This window comes from Protobothrops mucrosquamatus, unplaced genomic scaffold (genome assembly GCF_001527695.2).
Source record: "Protobothrops mucrosquamatus isolate PMUCROS unplaced genomic scaffold, P.Mucros_1.0 scaffold357, whole genome shotgun sequence".
In the NCBI taxonomy this organism is placed as follows: domain Eukaryota; kingdom Metazoa; phylum Chordata; class Lepidosauria; order Squamata; family Viperidae; genus Protobothrops; species Protobothrops mucrosquamatus.
The window spans coordinates 157271-179341 of record NW_015386692.1 but is presented as its reverse complement, the minus strand read 5'-3'; the positions used below and the strand labels follow the sequence as shown (position 1 = coordinate 179341).

At 37.7% G+C, this 22071-nt stretch overlaps 1 protein-coding gene across 1 annotated transcript in view; it reads right to left on the bottom strand.

Annotated features, from left to right (window-relative positions):
- Window positions 1-22071, bottom strand: part of LAMA4 (laminin subunit alpha 4) — a 96592-nt gene that overhangs the window by 27314 nt on the left and 47207 nt on the right. The window contains exons 7-19 of the mRNA XM_015815630.1: window positions 21899-22050; window positions 17905-18015; window positions 16417-16528; window positions 15297-15464; window positions 13707-13900; window positions 12559-12675; window positions 10298-10446; window positions 9165-9306; window positions 7335-7431; window positions 6574-6687; window positions 5255-5437; window positions 2843-2982; window positions 1177-1350 (exon numbers count right to left, since the gene is read on the bottom strand). Of these exons, the coding sequence (XP_015671116.1) occupies window positions 1177-1350; window positions 2843-2982; window positions 5255-5437; window positions 6574-6687; window positions 7335-7431; window positions 9165-9306; window positions 10298-10446; window positions 12559-12675; window positions 13707-13900; window positions 15297-15464; window positions 16417-16528; window positions 17905-18015; window positions 21899-22050 (1853 nt within the window). The remainder of the gene's footprint in view (window positions 1-1176; window positions 1351-2842; window positions 2983-5254; window positions 5438-6573; window positions 6688-7334; window positions 7432-9164; window positions 9307-10297; window positions 10447-12558; window positions 12676-13706; window positions 13901-15296; window positions 15465-16416; window positions 16529-17904; window positions 18016-21898; window positions 22051-22071) is intronic.

Sequence of the window (22071 nt, the reverse complement as noted above, 5' to 3'; positions counted from 1 at the left end):
CCTTGATTAAGTTATTCTTTACTGCTCAATTGTTTCTCTAGTGATACTCCTAGTGTTACTCCCACATAAACCACATTTATACAGCATCGAAAAGAGACAATAAAAAAGCTAAAAAGGGAACAAAAATGAACATCCAGACAACACAAGAATTAACACCAATTAAACAATATTCTAATCAAGGAGAAAACCACATATCCACCAATACCGATAGGGAAAGGTACTATGTATAAACAGAGAGCAAACCCCACTCCTTCTAGTATTGAAGGTGTTATCTGCTCTGATAATGAAATGTCTTCAGGAAAACAACCAAGCTCAGATGTCAGAACTGCCTTTTTTAAAATTTGACTTGGCCCCTATGAATGCTAGTGAAAAAATATATGAAGATGGTCATAATGCTGGAGAATAAAGATATTCATTTTAGAGAGGAAGATAATGACAAATAAAACCATAAAGGGTAAAGGTATTTCTATAAAAACAAAGATGAAAGAGTGGGGTCCCCCCCAAAGTTAATATATGAATCTTTTGATTATGGAACTGGAGGCTACTTAACCAAAGAGACCAATATAGATTGATCCTTGAGATGATGAGCAAGCAGTAACTAGCATATTTTGGCCATTAGATATAAGCAGGTGGTAGACTAAAAATGACTACCATATAAACTTGTGGATAAGCCAAAACTGTTAGGTCCCAAAATACATCTGAAAAGTTGGGTTTGGCTTATCTGTGGAATGGGTTTATATGCAAGCATATATAAGCCCATCTGCAGATAAGCCAACCCTCAAATTTTTAACCAAATTACCCACGGACAAGCCAATTGTGGAAATTAAAACAAAGGAAATTTTTCAGGGTCAGCTTACCTGTGGATGGTATATTGTTTGTGGCAATTTGTTAAAAATTCAAGGGTTGGCTTATCCATGGACTGACTTACCTACAAGTATATAGAATGTTTGGCAAGACTGAGGGAATTAGAAGAAATAGATGAAAACAGATAAAGTGGATGGACAGGATTAAAAAGCCACAGATTATTGTTGAGAACAGACCGGTGGAAATTTTTTAAATAAAATTCTGAGGGACTGGGTCTGACTCAGTGGCATCTTTTTTCATTTTAATAATAATAATAAAAAAGCCCCAGTGTAACATATGTGAAATCACCATACATCTAGCAGGTTAACATACGTTTTTGCTTCCTAAATACAGAACAAACTGATCTTGAGGCTTTTTTCTCTGTGGATTTTTTTCAGAAAACTTCATGTACAAAGTTAAAGATGTGAAAGCCTTTAAGTCTTCTACATTCATTTGAGGATTGACTTCAACTGCTGAGCGACCTTCAAATGTCATTGAGACTTGAACCTGTAAGTTAAAATATGTAAGTGAAAGGTTAGACGTATCTTGGAAGACATCCTTTGGGAAGAAATGATACTTTTATTTTAATGAGCTATTTAATTGGTGGAATGTTAACATTATTTGTAAAGATTAATAAATTATGAGTTGTGTTAAAATATAACATACATTCAATGAGTTAGATTCAGAGTTGCCCAGGATAGTATTCTATTGATACAATTGTCCTGTGGATAAAATAATACCTTGTTTTGTATACATATCGAGAACTCAGGTTCATTACTGAAAAATGTTAATGAAACTGAGGCCACTTTCATGAATAAAATATCCATTTATTTACTGGTATTCATTTATATTTATAGCAAGCAAAATCCTCTTGTGATTGTCTGGAACCTCATATGGGATATTTATATTCTTAAATACTTAAATACTAAAATAAACTATGATAATTTTCCATGTGCAGATTTAAAATGATCTTTTAAAAGAATGGTCAAATATGGAAGGTTGATTTGTACATTATTTGTGTTGGGCTTCAGGACTTCTATAACAGAAGTATATCAACTATTCTACCACTTAGACTAGAATAGTAACTTCATAGTTAATCTTTTGCTCTAATGCCCATTGGCAATATATGATTTAACATCAAAGCTGAAACTAAAAGAGATTCAGAGAAGGCATTAGGCTTCTTGCTATAAGTACTGTATCAAAGTCTCTGACTCAGTGTTCAGAAGGGCCACACTGCAATAAATCTCTCTCTAGGAACTCTAGCTATGTTGGAAACACCTCTATGGAAACTCAAGGGCTTGGCTTGACTACACATAATTCTATAACACAGCCTTACTAATTAAGGAGATCAACTTCACAATCTGCACATCCCAAGGTTTAAATCAGTGGTTCTCAACCTTTTTAATGCCGCGACCCCAACCGGTCGTAAGTCGAGGACTAAACCGGTCGTAAGTCGAGGACTAAACCGGCCGTAAGTCGAGGACTAAACTGGCCGTAAGTCGAGGACTAAACTGGTCGTAAGTCAAGGACTAAACCGGTCGTAAGTCAAGGACTAAACCGGTCGTAAGTCGAGGACTACCCAACCAGTCGTAAGTCGAGGACTTTCCCTGCCCGGGAGCGCCGCGCATGCGTGGTTCCGCCCCCTGCGCCGGCCAAGGCGTAGCTGGCAAGCGGCAGAGACGGAGCAGGCCGACCACCAGCTGGCCCAGCTCAAGGGAGGTAAGGCACCCGCCGGAAAAGGGGAAAAAAATGGCGGACAGCCTTGCTTGGCGACCCCCGTGAAATGGTTGATCGACCCCAAATGGGGTCGCGACCCATAGGTTGAGAATCGCTGGTTTAAATCCTCCATTTCTTTCTCACTCCCTTCTCATGTAATGGACTGCTTGCAGCCCATTTCTCTTGCTGAGCAGCTGATGGCACTTGTCTTGTCCGCTTCCAGGCTCCTTGTTTCCCCTCTTGCTGGTTCCAGTCCTCCCAGTTTCTCTTGCAGCATCTTTACCTTGTTAGCCACACTCCTGGTCTGTGCAATGAGTTCTCGGACCCTCTGGATGCTGGCTGACACATTGTTTGCAGCCCTTTTCTCTTCTACTATACGCAGCTTATCTAGAAGCTGTGGAACAAGTTCTGTGAGACTCCTCACTGTTATTCAAAACAAAACAAGACAGCTGCTTGGTTTTGGTATTACGGGCTAAGAGATTATGATAATTAATAACAATGGCACAGTTGTTAATTAGCAAATAACACAGAGAAGACAAGGACTTGCATCAAAGAAGATCAGTGTGGATCAATCTCTTTATTTTTTATGATAGTACATTTTTAGAAAGATAGGAGTTAGTGGATTGTTTAATTAAATTGGGGAAAAAGTTCATATGATAGTGCATGGAACCTTTGTTTTCAAATAACTTACAATTCTAGCCTATTAAATGTTTGCTTTAAGAACATCCCTTTTTAAATGTCAAGATCCCCAGTAAAAGACAAATAGCTCTTGATTTCCCTGGAAGTTAACCAACCATGCATAGCCCACCCACTGGATTGTTTAAGGGATGCATACACACTAATTCCTCAGCAATGGAGGAATCTGCTGGCACAGATACATACATATGATTTTTCTACTTTATGTACAGCCGTACTAAAGTAACTACTTTAACCACAACCCATGTTATATCTTAGAAATCCAGTTCAAATGTTATCACTTTTCCCAGTATAATTAGGTGTATACAGAACAATTTCCAATGTTAGTTACTTGTGGAGTAGCTGAATTAGATTAACTTCAGTCAACTGTATTTTGAAGTACCGAAGAAACAAAGTTTTATTAAATGCCGTCTCTTTTTTAAAATGTAAAATTCAAGGCAGTTAAGGAAATCTAAGATTGGTCAGAGATAAAACACTAAGTACTTTTATAAAGGACTGTAAACCTTTTGTGGCTATTTTGTAGGAAAATGGGAAAAAAGTGAAATGGCGATTAATGGATTTGATGATTGAAAAGGGTCTGAATGGACTATTGTAATGTTAAAGAGGGAGGAGGGATAATGACTGATTTATGAGTTATATTTATTTTTATTATATATGGGATAAACATAGGGGATCTCAGCTCAAACCATTATAATTGTTGGAATTCATTGTTGGAATGTATTTCTATTCAACAACTACAGTAGTATTCAGCCAGTAGATGGCAGTATTTACAAGTTTGGATCTATGGTATATGCCAGTGATGGCGAACCTTTTAGAGACCGAGTGCCCAAACTGCAACCCAAAACCCACTTATTTATTGCCGGGTGCCAGGTGGGCATGGCCCACTGGGTGGGTGTGGCTGTGGTGGTCATGGCAGACTGGGTAGGTGTGGCCAAGGTGGGCGTGGTCACCTCAATGTTGCTCGTGGGGAGGGATGCCTGTGGGGGCCGGGCAGGGTTGGGGGAGATCCAGGGGGTCTCTGGCAGGTGGGGCGGTGGGCAGGAGGCTCGTCCTGTGGGGTGAGGCAAGGCAAGGCAAGGCAGGGCGGGGATGCCATTGCTGCAGGGCAAGGTGGGCAGGGGCCGGGGTGGCTGCTGCCTGACACCCTCGGCCCCTGCACACAGAGGCCAGCAAGCTCAGGGGGCCAACGGTGTCTATCAGCAGCCACAGCCTGCCGGCCCTTTGACCGGCGCACTGTGGGGCTCCGCAGCCTGCTGCCAGCAGTTCATAGAAGCTGCTTCTGAGCTGGCCGGCCGGCCGACAGCTAAGGAGGCAATGCAGTGGGTTGTGCCCGGGAAAAGGAGAGCATGCGAGGCCAGGAGGATGGGACAGGGGGGAGGGCAATCAGCCATGCTGGGATGCATCCGGCCATGTGGGACTTTGGCTAGTTAGCGGGCAGCTGGTTGAAGAGGGACGGTTGCCATCTCCGGAGCATGGTGCGCGTGCCCATAGAGAGGGCTCTGAGTGCCGCCTCTGGCACGCGTGCCATAGGTTTGCCACCATTGGTATATGCTCTTTTGTTCTAAGTAGAGTTTCCTGTTTCCTGTTACAGTTATGTAGTTGAGCAGTAAGGCACATGGTGACTGTACTCTTTGTTTGCTCTCTGGTGCTTTATCTAAAACAGAATTTCTAATAATAATAAGGAATGGGACCCTCTAACTCAGAGGCTGAATCTGATCTGCCAAGCCAGAGCATCTGTACTGCGCAGTCTTGAGCAAAGCTAATCACAGTCCCTGGATTGTTACTGACCACAGTCCTTGAACAATAATTCCTGATGAATTGGGAGAATGGTTTGACATGAGACCTACATTTACCTTAACGACATTACCATGTTACTCTCTTTCTTTGACAACTATTCTTGCAATTCAATTTTACACAATCCAAAATCAGTATCTTTGAAACAGAAAGCAGATGCTGTACATTTCAAGAAATGTTTCAATTACATTTCCCTTTGCAGTACCTGTATCCCTAGTTGTGACTGTGGCACGTTCATAAGCTGCTCTTTCAGGTTTAAAGTTGCGCAGATCTTTTGACCATTTTGTCACATTCTCAGTCATTGGATCTGTGGTGGAGGTTATGGTTGCAGCTGTTTCTTTAGCTTGAGTAGCAATAGCTTGCAACTGCTCAAACTGCTTTGTGTGATCTGTAAACAAAAAGCTCTGTGATGAGGAAATAATGATCATGGTTTTTTTTAATAAAACCAGGTGACTTCCAATCCAAGTGCATTCATTAGTGCCTTTCTTCACTAAATAAACACTAAACACTTCTATTCTACTAAATATATAAATAGTTTATTTACAATGAATTGTAGGAAACTGGTTTACCATAATATAGATTTTTGGAAGAATTAATATGTGTCACTGGATGCATATAGCAGGCACGAGTGATGGTAAATCTATTTATTGTATACTTTGTAGAACTTTTTCAACTAGTTATTTAAATGTAATAAATAGCTATTAATCCTAGGTGAGTACTTTAATAGTAATTATCAAGAAGATGGATATACAGTATATATTAGGGTGGTATGCTTTTCAAAACTGGCTGGAAACTTCTGTGACAGTGCCTTGCAAACAACAACCCATGTTCTGTATTGTATTGTCAGTTCTACAGGGTCATTTGCCCCCAGTTGATTATTCTTTTTTGTCTAAATTTCTCGGGCACTGATAATTTTTATTTGCATTATTTGTTAGACAATCAGGATAAATCTATCTCTCCAAAGTTAGCAAAATTCTGCTATATTATGTAAAGTTTTGCTGACAAATGGTTGCCAGCCGTCATTAATGTTAGGGATTAACATTGCTTTACTGAATGTATTTTTATTGGTCAATGACTGAAATAAATTTTCTGACAATCTGTGTGATTAAGAACTTACACGAATAAAATCTCTCTGTTCATTAAAGTGGCCCGTGTTTTTTTTCTGGTTTCCCCATCAACCTGAAAAAAATAATGTCGCTATTTTAAGGAATCAATTAATTATAGCTGATGTGATTTTTAAAGCAATAATGGCTTTTATTTTCAGGCTTCTGTGGAAAGCTGAAATAAATTGAGCTGCTTTAATGAATAATAGAGAGGTACTATTCTCCAACACATGTGAAATCTGAAGTTCTTTTAAACCACCTTCAAAGCACAACCAAATAGTCAATTCAAGTGTTGATGATTATCAGCCAAGTAAGATTTGATTTACTTTCTATCTCAAAATCACTTAAGAGGATCCCTTGCATAGATTTATTCTTTAATCAGAATCATTTGATTACAATTTTGTACAGTTTATTTCCTGACCTTGCTCTGATGTATGCATTTTTTTGAGGACTTTCATGAAACGGCCTTTAACATCATTCTTCTTGTCAAGGGTTTCATTAATCTCTCTGCCTGTTTCTTCAACATTAAAGACATCTGTAAAGTAGAAGAAACAAAATATAAGAAAGCTTTCAGCTATGAGAGGTAAAGGCATTTATCTAATAATAATAATAATAATAATAATAATAATAATAATAATAATAATAATAATAATACATCAGAAAGACATCACTCTAAAGGATTCTAATCACCACATTATAACACTGGGACTTATTTGATGGTCTATACTAAGTTTTAGATAATACAATTTTTTTGGTGACCTCCTCTGAAAAAGAATTCTTGGCTCTCCGTTAAACAATCTGAAATGTTTTTCAAAATCCTGTTTTAAAAATGACAGTGTAGTTTGCAAATGTGAAAGCATTTGATTGTGTTTCCAGCAAGCACCATTGCTTTCTACTGCTGCAGAAGTACTATAGACACACTGTAAATCTTTCATTTGGTTTATATTTCTTAGTGTTATTTATAGAGAATAAAGAGATGTAACTTGGATAAAATAATGTATGTTTATTAGAACAGTCTTTGTTGGGCTTGATATATTCCAGATTTTAAAATTGCAGAACCCGCTGTAGGGGATCATGATTAAATTATTTATGTCAACATTTTTCTTCTTTGGGATGCTCTCTGTTACAAAGCTTTTCTAGTGTAAGAGAGACGTATGAATCAAGAGAAAGGATTATATTTACTAGCATTGGCTTTTCCTTGCTGTTTTTTGGCTTCACCAAGAAGCATTGTGCTTTTGTCTTTGTGGAAGGTTATCTGAGTGTCAATTCCAACAGCAGCCTATAATTTTATATGACGAGAGAGAGAGAGAGAGAGAGAGAGAGAGAGAGAGAGAGAGAGAGAGAGAGAGAGGGAGAAAGAGAGAGAGAACATTAGACATCCCAAAAGTAAACATTTGGAGTTTCCAGATGGGGCTACTATTATATAATAAACCTGTCCCAGTCATAGAATTTATAGGAAATTCAGATAAAGATTTTCATTTATAATCCTCTGTTGTTCTATTTCCTTTTTCTACTTTTATCTCATCCATAAATAATTTTTTGAGAAAAAGATGGAGCAGCTGCACCATGTCTATTGATTGGTAGTATTAAAAGATGTCTGTCTGGAAGCACAATTAGTTACATCTTGTATTTATGAGGCAATCACTTTCATCCAGTGGATGGGATGAAAGATACTGCTTGAGTGTTTGCAATGGATTTCATTTTGGCATTAAGGAAAGGGCTAATGAATCTTGCTCACAACATCACAGTGCTGGATTTGCCTTTCCACAAATGGAAAATGCATTCTGTTTGAAGAAAGAGTCGAAATACAGTAGCTTTCTACTAGATTACTGCCTTATTCTGCAGTCCTGAGTGCTTCCTTCCATTCTATTGTAAAAAGTACTTTAATCCTCCAGATTTTGTCCTTGAGGAGAAAGGAGGCAGCAGAAAGAAAATTGGTAACGCTTAGTGATAAATGCATCCCTATTCTAGCAAAAAAAAAAAAAGAAAAAAGAAAAAGAAAAAAAAGAAAAAAGAAAAAGAAAAAAAAGAAAAAAGAAAAGAAAAGGAAAAAAAAAAAAAAGCTTTGACCAGATTTCTATTCATGAAAGATCTGGCTCCAAGCCAAAACAATTACTAATCTATGCAGCAATTATGCAATGTTTGTAAGAGCTTAGAAATTGACATAAAATTACATTTTATGGGTGTTTTTGCTACATACAGGGTACATGATTTTTGACTGATTGATTAAAACATTTATATAGCTGCCAATCTTATATCAAACTCTGGGAGGTTCACAATCTATTAATGATATGTACTCCTTAGAGGAATTTTATTTACTGTTGGGCATCATAACATAACCCACTTACTTTCTAGTTATACTGTATGTTTGCAGACCCTAGGCACACAACCGGGACTTAGAGAAATGCTTTTTGTTCAAGCTCCATTAAGAACAGAGAAACACCCTCTCCGCCCCCCCCCCCCAAATCTTCAGGAAACCCAGAAGCAAGATATGAAGCATCAGCTAATGCCTCCTAATAGACAATCATTGACCTCCTGGAGATTGCATTACTTCAGCATAGCAAAGAACCTAGCAGATGTGTAGCATTGTGCTTGCACAGAGTCAAGATTGGTTTGATTTGCCTCATAAATATGGATGCAGCCAAACAAAGCAATATGGCTTCTTCATATTTCAATGGTTAGACACAGGGTATTCCTTTACATTATGAAAGTGCTCAAGGAGGCACTTTGCTCCTATTTCCATAAAAGCAAAGCGCCCCTTTCAAGATAGCATGGCCCTCGCTCATATTGAAATAAAAGCATTATGCATCGTAGCATTCTTATTTTTGCAGTTTTGCTGAACTGGATGCTATCTGGATGTGTTGAAGTTCAGTCCATCAAATTCCTACAAATTTCTGTTCCTGAAGATGAGATTGTAATGGCATAACTGCAGATAGATATGGGGATTTTCATAGGATACAGATTTTACTTGATCTCAAGGACACAGTCCAGATACCTAATACTATTACTTACATCACTGACTCGTTCTGTAGTATTTAATGCCAAAGCAGACATTTGATTGGCTTCATTAATATAATTAATTATATTTTCATGTACATTGGAAGCATTTAGTGCTTTCTGTACTAATCCGTTTGTGTCAATACCATGAAAAGTTCTGTAACAGAGAAAAGAGAAAGGGAAGGGGAGGGAATAAAAGGCATCACATATTGTTCAAGATCATTATATATCTGCCAGTACTGCCCTTGGAAGCTATTGTTATCCTTATTATACCACTGTGATGCTCATCTAGGAGGCAACCAGCCTTGATTGATCTAGACAGCTAAACAGGGTTGGTCCCGATTACTGTAATGCTTGAATGGAGGACCATCAGCACGTCATGGCTATAAGCTAGGATGAGAAGCCAACAAACATTCTGGAAGAAGGCAAGGGCAAACCACTTCCATATCATGCCTAAAGAACTGTATGCAAACCACCAGGAGTCACACTTGACTCGAAGACAACCTTATAGTAGTTTTATTTATCAATATATAATTTTTCTCTATGTCTATATATCTAACTCTCCCTTGCTGGCATGATCCATCATGACATGCAAGATCTTCTCCAGGGTAGTTCATCAGTCAATCAGCATCCCCACTCAACTATTCTGCAATAAAGGACCTCAACACTATGTACCCACAATTTAAATTCAGTCATATTCTGAGAACTGGCATGACATAATGTTGATACACATAAATTGTGAGATAAAGAATGCTTTGTTTAGGTTTTACTTTAGTCCTTAATTTACTACTATAGGTAGTCTTGAGAAAGATAATCATTCAGTGACACACTAACCGGGTTACAGGAATAATAAAAGACTTTACATGGTTTCCTAAAGCACCATATCAGGGACAACATAGCATTTATATTTTAATGTTAAATGCTGTTGATATGAAATTTGCTTCATAATTCTCACACCCTTTAATAATGGTTGGTATTATTAAGTCAATGTGCAGCATTTTAAGACTCACTGATTTCAATAGAACAGTTAATCACACACTTAATTCTGTCTCTCTGAGATTAGTGGGACTTTAGCGAGATTTCCAATTATTCAGATTGTGCCAATTTATTGCAGAAAGAGAGTTTGGCCTAATACACTTGAAAGTTACCTCTCCAGTTTATCTGCAAGGTCTTGAAGGCCCTGTGCATATTTCATGGCTTTTTCAACCAAATCTTCATCAAACCTTGAGTAGTTGGCCTGTTTGTTCTGTAGCTGCACTTTAGCGCCATCTATTTCTGCATAAAACCTGGATGCATTCTGTCCAAACAAGAAGAGTGAAGAAAAAGTAGCTATGATTTTTCTATAAATTGTAAAAATTAGGTAGATAATGATAAAGTGATAAATGGATTCTCATTGGGATGACAGAGTGTATCCTTTCAAAATTGGGGATCATTTAACGGAACACTTTTCTATAGTGAAAAACTTAACTGCAGCAAAGAATACAGCTAGAATAAAAAACTTATTTGTGATAGGCCTTTATTTTCTTCATTGTTCATTAAGAAAGAGTTGAATAAAGGAAACATTCAGTTATGTAACTTCAACTTCAGCCCAAAATATATAACCCAGACACAAGTTGAATGAGTTTATTTATTTATTTATTTATTTATTTATAGAGATGCCCTACTCAACCCACTCTGGGTGGCATACAATAAAAACAGCATTCAAAGCACCCAATAAAACAGCAAAACCATATACCAGGGGTCTTCCAACTTGGTCCTCTTATGACTTGAGGACTTCAACTCCCAGAATTCCTCAGCCAGGCACGCTGGCTGAGGAATTTTGGGAGTTGAAGTCCACAAGTCATAAAAGGGCCAAGTTTGAAGAGCCCTGCCATATACTGTAAAAATGAGAGAAACTAAGAGGAACAAGGCATGGTAATGAAAATTCATGTTAAAAGTTATTCTTTCTTTCAGGGGCTGGAGAAAGAGCCAGATACTTTTCTTACCTGAACACTGGGTAATTCCTCTCCAGGCTCTCCTTATCAATTCCTCTCCATTATCTATTCTATCTTCTGCTAACCATCTCTTTACCCAGCTGCTCTTACTCCTGTTAATCCTAGCTAGATGGTTCAGAAGACACACTTTCTATTACAGCATTTAAGCCTGTACCTAGCAGTCTTTCTTTGTCAGTAACTATTGATTAACCCTGAACTGATTACTATGTTTACTTGTGGCTATCCGAACTTCAGCCTGGTAACCATGATCGAGAATCACAATATAGATTTCTCTCTGCCATTGCTTCCAACTGGATGAATGACGCTATGGATTCAGGCAATCACTCCTGATTTTGTTGTGGACTCTCCCCTTTGCTGTCACTCTTTCTATGTAAGCATAGGCAGTCCCTTAATTTAACCACCATTCATTCAGCAACCATTTGAAGTTACAAAGGCACTGAAAAAAGTGACCTATGACTGGTCCTCACACTTCCCCACAGTCGCAGGAGCAAAATTCAGGCACTTGGCAACTAGCATCTAATTAGGATGGCTGCAGTGTCCTGAGGTTATCTGATTGCTATTTGTGATTTCCCAGCCAAGATCTGGTAACAAAGTCAATGGGGGAAAAGCTGGATTTACTGAATGACTGTGTGATTTACTTAACCACAGCAATTTGCTTAATAAACATGGCAAAAAAGTTTGTAAAATCAGGCACTACTCACTTAAAAACCATCTTGCTTAGCAACAGACAGACACTTCTTTAATCCACTGGAAGATGAGAAAGTATAACTCACTCAGACCTCTAAGATTCTGTTACAATAGTTAATCTCAATAAAGCCTTTTTTCCTTCCTTCCTTCCTTCCTTCCTTCCTTCCTTCCTTCCTTCCTTCCTTCCTCCTTTTCCTTCTTTCTTTCTTTCTTTCTTTCTTTCTTTCTTTCTTTCTTTCTTTCTTTCTTTCTTTCTTTCTTTCTTTCTCTCTCTCTCTCTCTCTCTCTCTCCCTCCTTCCCTCCCTCCCTCCCTCCCTCTTCCTCTCTCTCTTTTTCTTTCTCTTTCTCAACCATTCTATGGAATTAGTTTCGTGGTCTTGTCTACCCAGTGGGGCTAAACCTATCTTCTTGAACTTCCCATTCAAATGTGACCAGTAAAATAAATTGCATTTATAATGAAGTTCTTTATACTACTTCAGGAAGGACCTACTCCTAATCTGGTGTGTATGGGATGCAATCTGAACAGTGGTTAAGTGCTCATTGTGTATCACCTCAACCCTGTTTTTCTTAAAACCTGGTTATTTTAAATCATAGTATCTGCTAGGTCTTGCTGAAGTTGATGCTAGTGTAATACTGCATTCTGAAGATTGTGTTAAAAGCTAAAGATGTAAACTCTGTGGACTTGGTAGACAGTAGATTTGGATGGTTTATTTAAAAAGAAAATCACCTGTATTGCTTCATTCACTTCAAAGATGATTCCATGTGAAACATTTAAAATTTCTGTGGCCATTCCCAGAGTATTGTTGAGAGTGTCAATATCGTCCTCCAATATTTCTTGTTGCTTCTGTAAGAAAAAAGCAATAATTTATTAGATAAGTTGGATATACAGTATTCTAATCACTATTGTATTGTTTTGAGTAATTAATTAGATCTTTTGAATACACAGGAAAATTAAAATATGGTTTACTGATATTTGGAAACAGAGCAAATATAATGTACATTACTAAAACATGAATATTTATTAATAAGAGCCCTGCAGTGCGTTGGATACTGTCTCTAAAAGATGCTTCAGAGGTGCACGGGGAACTGCAAATGTGGTATCAGTCTGCAAACCCTAGTCTGCTATGTGATCCCTGGAAAAGATGCATCTGCTTTAAGAAGTTGCAGACAAAAGCTTAGTACTGAATATGCTCCTCTATGCTCTAAACATCTTTAGTTTACATTGCACAGGTCTTTGAATAATATTCTAATGTTAGAACATTTTGATGGTGAATATTCTGAGATAAATATTGTATGACACTTCTCTATAAAGAGAAGAACTTGCAATATGGAAGGAAGTCCCATCTTTCTTAGTGTTGAGAGAGACAGAATTCAAGGTACTTTTTATCTTTATCACTGTCCCAACACCCTTCCTCCTAGCTCTCCGGAACAGCACAAGTAATTCAAATGGTCTTTTCATTCTTACATGAGAAGAATGCACATAGTACAAGATATACATGTGGATATTCTTTAAAACTGGTTGGAACTTATCCATAAAGTATAAAATCCTGTTGGGATAAGCACATTCCCCAACTGTGGACAAGGAAATGAGCACATTTCCTTTTTGAAGCTCAGTCTATGTGATTATGGCTATTATTCATTTACCTGTTTTTATTGATAAAACCTTTACATAGCCGCCCATCTTATATTGAAGTCTGGATGGCTCCCAGCCTTTAAGTATGGTGCATACACCCAGTATCTGATTTTATTTCTTTAGCTGTACATACATCATAGATCATATAATAAATAAGGTTGTTTTGACAAATTACGGTCAATATTTTACACTGTTAAAAATAATAAAATACAATACTTTTGAAACAATAGACTGCATGGTACCTCATGCACTTGGAGCTTAGCAATGCTTTCGTTATTTGTAGTGGCTGTTTTTCTGATGTCATCAATAACTTGGTGCAAAGCCTCTTGCAAGTCTGTGAGCTTGGTGTTGTGTTCCCCAAGCTGATCCAATATGTCAGGAATCAAATATCTGGTTTCATTATGTTTCTGTTCCCAACTTTCAGCTTTCCTTAATACTAAGAGAAGAGGCGAGTGTTATTGTGCTTAAATTCCTTTTTTCTTAGTCTCTGTAGTACACTTTACAGCGCTTGCTTTTTAATGAACTTATGCACTTCTACACTGCCAGTCTTCAATTCCCAGACTCAAACAATGCTTTTAAACTACTCCATGATTATCCTTACTGCTGCTGACCTCAACTCACACAGAGCAGGGTGTGAGGTAGTTCAACACACCCTCCAGCTGACTGATTTGGAGAGCTCAGAAATAAGCATCCTAAAAGCTTAACAGCCCTTGTTTTTACCTGATGTACTGCCTGCTTTTTAAATAGTCATGTGTGAAGGAGCTGTAAAGCTGCATCTTAAAAGAGAAGCAAACTGCTAGGGTGGTTTGCTGAGGAACCAACAGGGTCAAGAGTTCCCTCCAATGGAAATGCCCACCTGAAAGCTTTAGTATTCATGCTGCAAAACTATTGTTGCAATACTCTGCAGCAAAACCAGAAGTCAGCTGCCTCTTCTGCCTACTGAAATGATGTCCAATCACATGAGGATGGAGCTGAGTTGCAAGTGATGCCAATGCCATGGACAGGAAGGATAGCTTAGAAGGATAAAAGAGTTGAAGAACTCTTGTTGAAGAGTTCAGAAATAAGCCATGAAAATGCTAGAGAACTGCAAACTGTATTTCCAGCTCTTCAGCATGTGATTTAGCACAAAAGTGCTGTGTTATCTGAAGGAAGACTTATGTATCCCTGCCATAAATATTTTTTATTTTGCTTACTGAAGTATCTCTAAATATTCCGATACTGAAATTATCACATAGAACCGTGGTGGCGAACCTATCGCACGCGTGCCACAGGTGGCACGTAGAGCCCTCTCTGTGGGCACGCGCACCGTTGCCCAGTCCTAGGCCTTCAGCTGGGTTTTATAAAACCTTTTCACTTTAGGCCTCTGCCGCCATGTGCAAAAAAGGGGGGGTTCAATCAATCAATCAATTTCAACTTCTCGCGGGGAAAAAAAAGATCTCACAAAGTTGGAATTGATTGATTGAACTTTTTAGTCTCACCCAGTCTGCCGTTACCACCGCAGCCATGCCCACCCGATGGGCCATGCCCACCCGGCACCCGACGATACATAAGTGGGGTTTGGGTTGCAGTTTGGGCACTCGGTCTCTAAAAGGTTCGCCATCACTGACATAGAATGTTCAAGGTAAAGAAACAATGGCAGGATGCTTTTCTGATGAATGGTAGCATCCTAACTGGTTTATACTGTATACAGTTTTAAAGGTTATCACCTTTAAAGCCCTACATATTTTAGGGCCTGAGTATCTCAAGGTCAACTTCTCTAAGTTGAATCTGCCCATCTGATGAGATAAATCAGAGAAGAGTTGCTGAGGGCCCAAATCCACAGAAGAACTCACGGTCTTGAGCTGCTTCAGACTCTTCATCAGCAAGTTGCCTCTGGAAGGTGAACGGTCTGCGAAGTCTGATGTCCTTCAGCATCTCCTCTGCTGCTTTGACCTTCTGAGCAATATCTTCAGGCCTCAAATCATGCTCAACCCCATAGTATTCTGCCTTGCTGCCAATTTCTGTACATAAAGGAGAGGCAGATGATTCAAGAGAATTTTTGTGGTATATTTTACTGATGAAGCTGCTGCTGCCCTTTCTAGTTATGTTCTTTCAAATTATTCACCATTTTGCTACATATCTTTTTTTTCTCTTCGCTTGAACCGGAGCACCACTCTGAGTAGACTAGAGATCCTACACTTTAGGTCATGACTTGGCAAAAACTCACATGTTGGCTGGGGAATTCTGGCAGCTGAAGTGTATACATCTTAAAGTTGCCAAGGTTGATCTAAAGGTCTTGGAAATTTTATTTGTTTGAACACCAAGCAATGCTAACATTCTGGTGGCTCTACTGATGAGAATCTACCATACATAGGAACCCTTCAAAGTGCATTGTGATTATGGTCCTGCTGCTCTTACTTAGCCTTTGTTCCAGTATAAGGAGGAAAAGTCATTTCCAAGTTCCTAAAGTATTGTGACAATGTCCCCATGTGGTTTGTATGGATAACTGACTTTTTTTCAACATAGAAATGTCCCACGAATAAGCTTGTTCCCACATTTCAAAACTAATTGTTCAAGGGTTTTAGAAAGTATCTGGGTATGTTTCTTTATCTCTCTGTGTTAAAGTTAGCTTTCATTCTCAAGGAACACATAACATTGTTCTAAATATGTACTACAAAGAGGAGTGGAAAAAAGTGAAAGCTGCCATACAAATCTGATCTCCTGGTATGGGAAAAAAAATTGACAAATTTTCTTTAGCAGTTGTTTTTTTTGGGGGGGGGGAATTGGGAGGGTATGCATCAAATAATTTGATTAGCAAAGACTATAATCATGAAAACTGAATTTTAATTCTGGTTCTCTTGTTTTATGATAATTTTGGTCAGTTTATAAATGTTCCCATAATTACCTTTCTCCATTGTCAGTTCCACTAATGTACCCTATTGTTCATATGAATTAGGAATGATCCCAGTTTACCTTGAATCTTATCTACAATATTTCCAAGCTCCTGTGCAAGAATAGTAGCACGCTTAATGGTCTCCATTGTTTCCTTCTGCAGCTGCTGACCTTTGCTTGATTCTTGATTTTTCTATGGGAAATCAGATGTTTGGAGCATGAATATCACATTTTATTTTACATTTAAATCTACAGCATGAAAAAAACTTATAACGTAACCAGATATGGCTTCTGACATGAAGATCTATGTAACATTTGATAGTGCTGCAAGAAAAAAAGTCACTGTCTGTCATAAACAGTCTTGAGTCATCCTATGATTTTGCTCCATTTTCTATTTGCTTAAGTTCTAACTGACTCTCATTTAAGGCCACAGTCCTCATTACACTTACCTGAGAGTTGGTCCTCTAGTCTATTGTATAGGTGAGTTTTCTGCCAAATATAATTGTATAAACATTGTTTTGTACATTGTCCCTGGTATCTTGTATCATGGAAATGGACAAATTGAAGTCTTGAGGTTGCCTATATAGAATCCAAACTCTTTTCTGCAGTTGCTGTACCCTCCATTGATCACAGCTGATGGAACATGCAAAAACTATAATGCAAACTCTAAAACAGATGTGCCAACATGGTCTTTTTTTGAAATTATCTGAAATTTCCAATTGGAGCCTGATTTTAAGAGAATTATTTTAAAAATCTATTGGTTTGACAAATCTTTTGTTTTTAGTCTAATGGTCAACATTTTCCAAACAAAAATTTATTAGAAGAGCATAGCCTTCAAAATATCAACATATAGTACAACAAAATACAGCTTTACACATTGTTTTTTAAAACAGCAATAGCAATAGCACTTAGATCACTCCATAGTACTTTACAGCACTCTCTGAGTGGTTTACAAATATCAGCATATTGCCCCCAACAATCGGAATCCTCATTTTACCGACTGTAGAAAGAGGGAAGACTGAGTCAACCTTGAGCCAGTCAGGATCAAACTCTCAACTATGAGCATTCGAACCACGGTGACACCACAGCTTATATAGAAATGAAAATACATTTATTTTCTCATGCAATAGGAACAATTAACACTAAGATTGTTGGAAATGAAAGAAAGTCAAGAGTAGGCAATATATGACATTACGACATTACACTTTTCATGTCTTTCAAAATTTTGCCCACTATATATACAGAAAGATATAGGATCTGTTGAGGAATGTTAAAAAGGAGCCAATCATGCTTACTTGAAAAAAAAAGAACTTTGTTATTTAACCTGTTTTTGCTTAACTTTTGAACTCATGCTTAGTTTAGTTCTAATAAAAATATTGCCTAGCTATTATTTTAATTATTTTGTCATGGACTATACCATTACATTTTATTTTACTAGGACTTATTGTTCAGGTTCATACTGATAGTATTACTGGTTCATGGAATTAGCAGTTACTTTTTTAGCATTGTTAACCTGATCCTGCTCAGGGCAAGAGAAATATAAGAAGGAAATGAACACAATAAGCAAACCTTTTCATCAAGGGCATCAATTTTCCTGAGAAATTCTGTCATTTCATTTACAGCATTATCAACCTGGGTTGTCTGAAGAGCAGAATGATTGTTCTTCTCAGAGAATTTTGCCTGAATAGAACAATGACACAAACATCTTTGTTAAAAATTATCTTCATTCTTTCATGGTACTTACAAACCAATTACCTTAGGAATACCACCACAAGAATGCAGTCATGAAGTTCTGAATGTTAGAATCAGAAGTTTGGAATGGATTTCAGGCATAAGGCAGAAGTTATGAGAGTTATGTTATCATTAACTGATGTTTATTTAGTGCTTTATTGAATTTTAATCGGAAAAAGTCTCTACATGGGGCTTCACATTCCTGTTCTGGTTCTCCTTTTCTTTTTCCACACCACCTATTAATTTGCATATTAATTTACATGCCATACCAGTGAATATTGCAGAGGAGCCTCTGTCACAGGCACTATACAAGGAATCAACAAGCAAAACTTTTTTTTTATTTCTTGCATCTTTCTGTTTATTTTTTTCCTTCTGATTTATATTAGTTTGTATTAGTTTTATCTTCCTTTCTAAAACTATACACAAACGGGCGCACATGCAGAGGCAGAAATAAGCATAAAATCTATTCATGAAACTGATTTGGCACCTATCTTTAGAGATATATATGTTATATTAATTGATGAAACTCTGTTGTGTAGTTCTTTGCTCCTTTAGTCCAGAATCTCTTATCTTTAACTTAGATATGATGGAAAACAATTGCTTTCCCCTTTTAACAGCTGTGGTTTTGATATGTATCAAGTGGCCATAGGCAATCCAGATAATAATATTTACCTCTTTTTCTTTTGACCATGATCTATGGATAAGAACATGGTCTAGCTGTTTAAAATGCAAAACCAGATTTATAGTGAGAATATGACCTATCATCCTGCTCATGCCAATCTTTTAAAACACTTTAGGGAAGTAAATACTGATCCATTTAGAGGAAATTCCATTTATTCCTTGTATTCTTTTTCCTCCATTTTATACTTCCCATTATTTTTTATTTATTTGATTTACTTTGAGCATTGATTTCCCAGTTTATTTCAAGAAATCAAAGATGTTTATGATAAAAATCAATACATTAACATTCCAATTTACACTAGGTTTTATAGAAAGAGAATCAAATCGCAATCGAACTATTTCAACTGGACAACACATCCTAATATTTTAAGTTTTAGTACCAACTTTCAGAAAGCTAATGAGAAAATGAGTTGGACCTTTCATGCAGGAATATTGCAGAATTTCATGTGTCATCAAAATTGCTCAGTGGTACTCTACCTAATTCTGAGGAGTTTCAGGAATTGTTAAGACATAAAAGGTTTCTCCAAAATAATATCAAAATAGGGGGAAGGTTGTATATATGAAAGCAATTCACTGGATATTCTGGTTCTAAAATGTTCAGGGCTTTAAAGGTCAAATAGCAACTAGAAACAGAGAATACGATATAGCTGATTCAAGAAATGGGAGTCATATTTTCTATATACTGTCTCTGCTAGCCAATCTGCTGCAATATTTTTATTTGCTTTTCAAAGACCACTGTATACAGTATAGAGCAGAACAGCAATCTGGATATGATGGAACAAATGCAGTGAGTTGCATTCTAGATGATTTTTAAGGTCCTGTCCACATCCTACATTCTGCTATTCTGTGAGATATACATCACTCTGACCAGATCTTTCCCAGGTATGGGTCTATGTAGCTCAGCCTCAGGTAAACACTGGCATTGCTGGAAAAGGCTCAGAACCTGGGCATCCAAGGTGGAAACCAAATTCAGAAGAATCTTCTCTGCTTTCGAGAGAAATGCCATTCTGCTCAATATAGGATGAATCTTCAAGTAATCATTAGAACACCTGTCTTAGCAAGATTGACTTTCAATGGTTAGTCCACATTAATTCCATCACCATTTTGAAACAATATTCAGAACTATAATATCCCTCTCTGAAGAAGAAAGCAAGGAGACCAAAAAGTGAGTGGTGACCCTAAACCCCAAACTTCAAATGACCTTCTTCAACATTTTCATGTTGTTGTTCAATAATAGTGTAACATAGAACCTGTGGGACAACCACAGGCAAAGAATTGCTTCAAGAAATCACCACAGTTCATATTGTCATGTGAAAAATACACAGAGAGCGATTATGTTAACTACTCTTAATGCCTTTTGTTTGTTTTAATTTAAAAAAAATAGTTGAAAAATTTTCCCCATCTCTTTGTTTTGACCCCATCCATTTTGTAGAGTGCAGCTTCTTCCATGTCACCCATTGAGAGGCTTTCATCCTCAGTCCCCAAAATGTTAATTCCCCCCCATCCCTCCTTGCTTTAGCCACCAGCCAAGGTGTTAAACAAGCATTACAATATTAACACCACTTCTCAGACTAGATCTCCAGGAAGGACAGAAGCTCTGCCCTTTCCTGCCCAGCGTCTTGTCTTCAGCTTCAATCCATTAACATAAAAGAATCTTACAAGCAATGACATTAAAAGTAATCGATAGGCCCAACAGAATCAAAGGAATGCATTCCTCTTGCTTACAGTAATTCCTGGAAAATGCCCTTCATCCAAGTTATTTTAAAAATGACCTCATTTTTTTGATCATTAAAAAAAAAACCCCAACCATTGAGAAGCCACCTTTTCCCATACAGCTTTCCAATAGCTGATTGGAGGCAAGAATTTACTCTGCAGTTGTATATTCACTTCCCCTTCCACTTCTTTCAAAGGGAGAAATCCATAGATTATCTCTTTTCCCTTCTCTTTCTATTTCACCTTTTAAGAAGAAATTGGACGGACTGGTTCCATGGAGAGAGGTTTTTCTGCAGACTGGAGGGGGCATGGTTTTGTGTGCTGCCTGCATCCTGTGGATGGGGCTTTGCTTGTTTGTGCGGATCAGTTGCTGGCATGCCATGGCCCGGTACTGGTCTACAGACCGAAGGTTGGGGACCCCTGGACTAGAAGACCTCCATGGCCTCTTTCAACTCTGTTATTCTGTTAATACCTTACTGCACCCTAGCAAAATAGTTTAGGCAAAAAGTGACAACTAAAAGCTTACAGGAACCAACCACAACTGAACAGGAATTAACAAACCAAAATCTCTTTTATTCTTGACTGACACTGTCCATTCACTATACTCATCTCCAGTGCATGTATGACTCTGTATCTCTTTATCTTCATCTCTCTCTCTCAGCTATCTCTATCTCATCTCTATGTATCTAAATTTCCACTTATACAAACTAAATGAATGTATGAACCAAGTATATCAAAGAACTGTGTCAGGAGGTTGTGCAAGCTGAAATTGAAGTTGTCTCAGTGGTAATAAATCTGGAGTGACCAAGGTACGCATTTCATGCATTATTTCATTGTGAAGTTAATAACTTATATAAACTTGCTGAGCTTGAAATTTCTACAGACTATCACTTGATCTATTTATAGAATCATAGAATTGTGGAATTGGAAGGGACCCCAAAGGTCATTTAATCTAATCCTCTGAGATGTGTAGGAGAATATATTTAGCCATGACAGTCACGAAAGGTGACTGTCCAGTCTCTTCTTAAAAACTGTAAGAGAGAACTCACAATAAGGTGCTGTACAGATCTTATTGTCAGAATCATTTAAATATAATGATTCTTGGTAGTTGTAATTTGTACTCGTTATTTCTGATCTTAGTTTCTGTGGCAATGGAAATTAGGTCCTGACCATCTTCCCTGTTATGTATCTGACTGCTGATATCATATGTTGTCATGTGTTCTATTTTTCATGGCAAATAGTAGCTGAGGAAGGAGCAAATTTAAAAGGGAACAGAATTGTTTTTTTCTTTGTAATGGCCCAGCTTTCATTTCTTCCTTTTTCCCTTCACACAGATTTTAACTAAATCTCCCCACTGCTGTTTACTTTAACTCTGAACGGAAGCTGTTTCCACAAACGATTTCTTCCAAAGAGATTGAAGAATGAAGAAATTAGGTACCTTGAGGATAAGAGTAGTGGCATTGAGGTCGTGCAAGTGTCTGTGAGCTGCAACTCCAGTGGAGATGCTTAGCAGAATTTCTTTGCTTTCCTCCATGGATTGGACTGCCAGGCTGATATCATTAGTCAAGTCCCAAATGCATTTGTCACAGCCTAGCAATAAATGAAAATGCA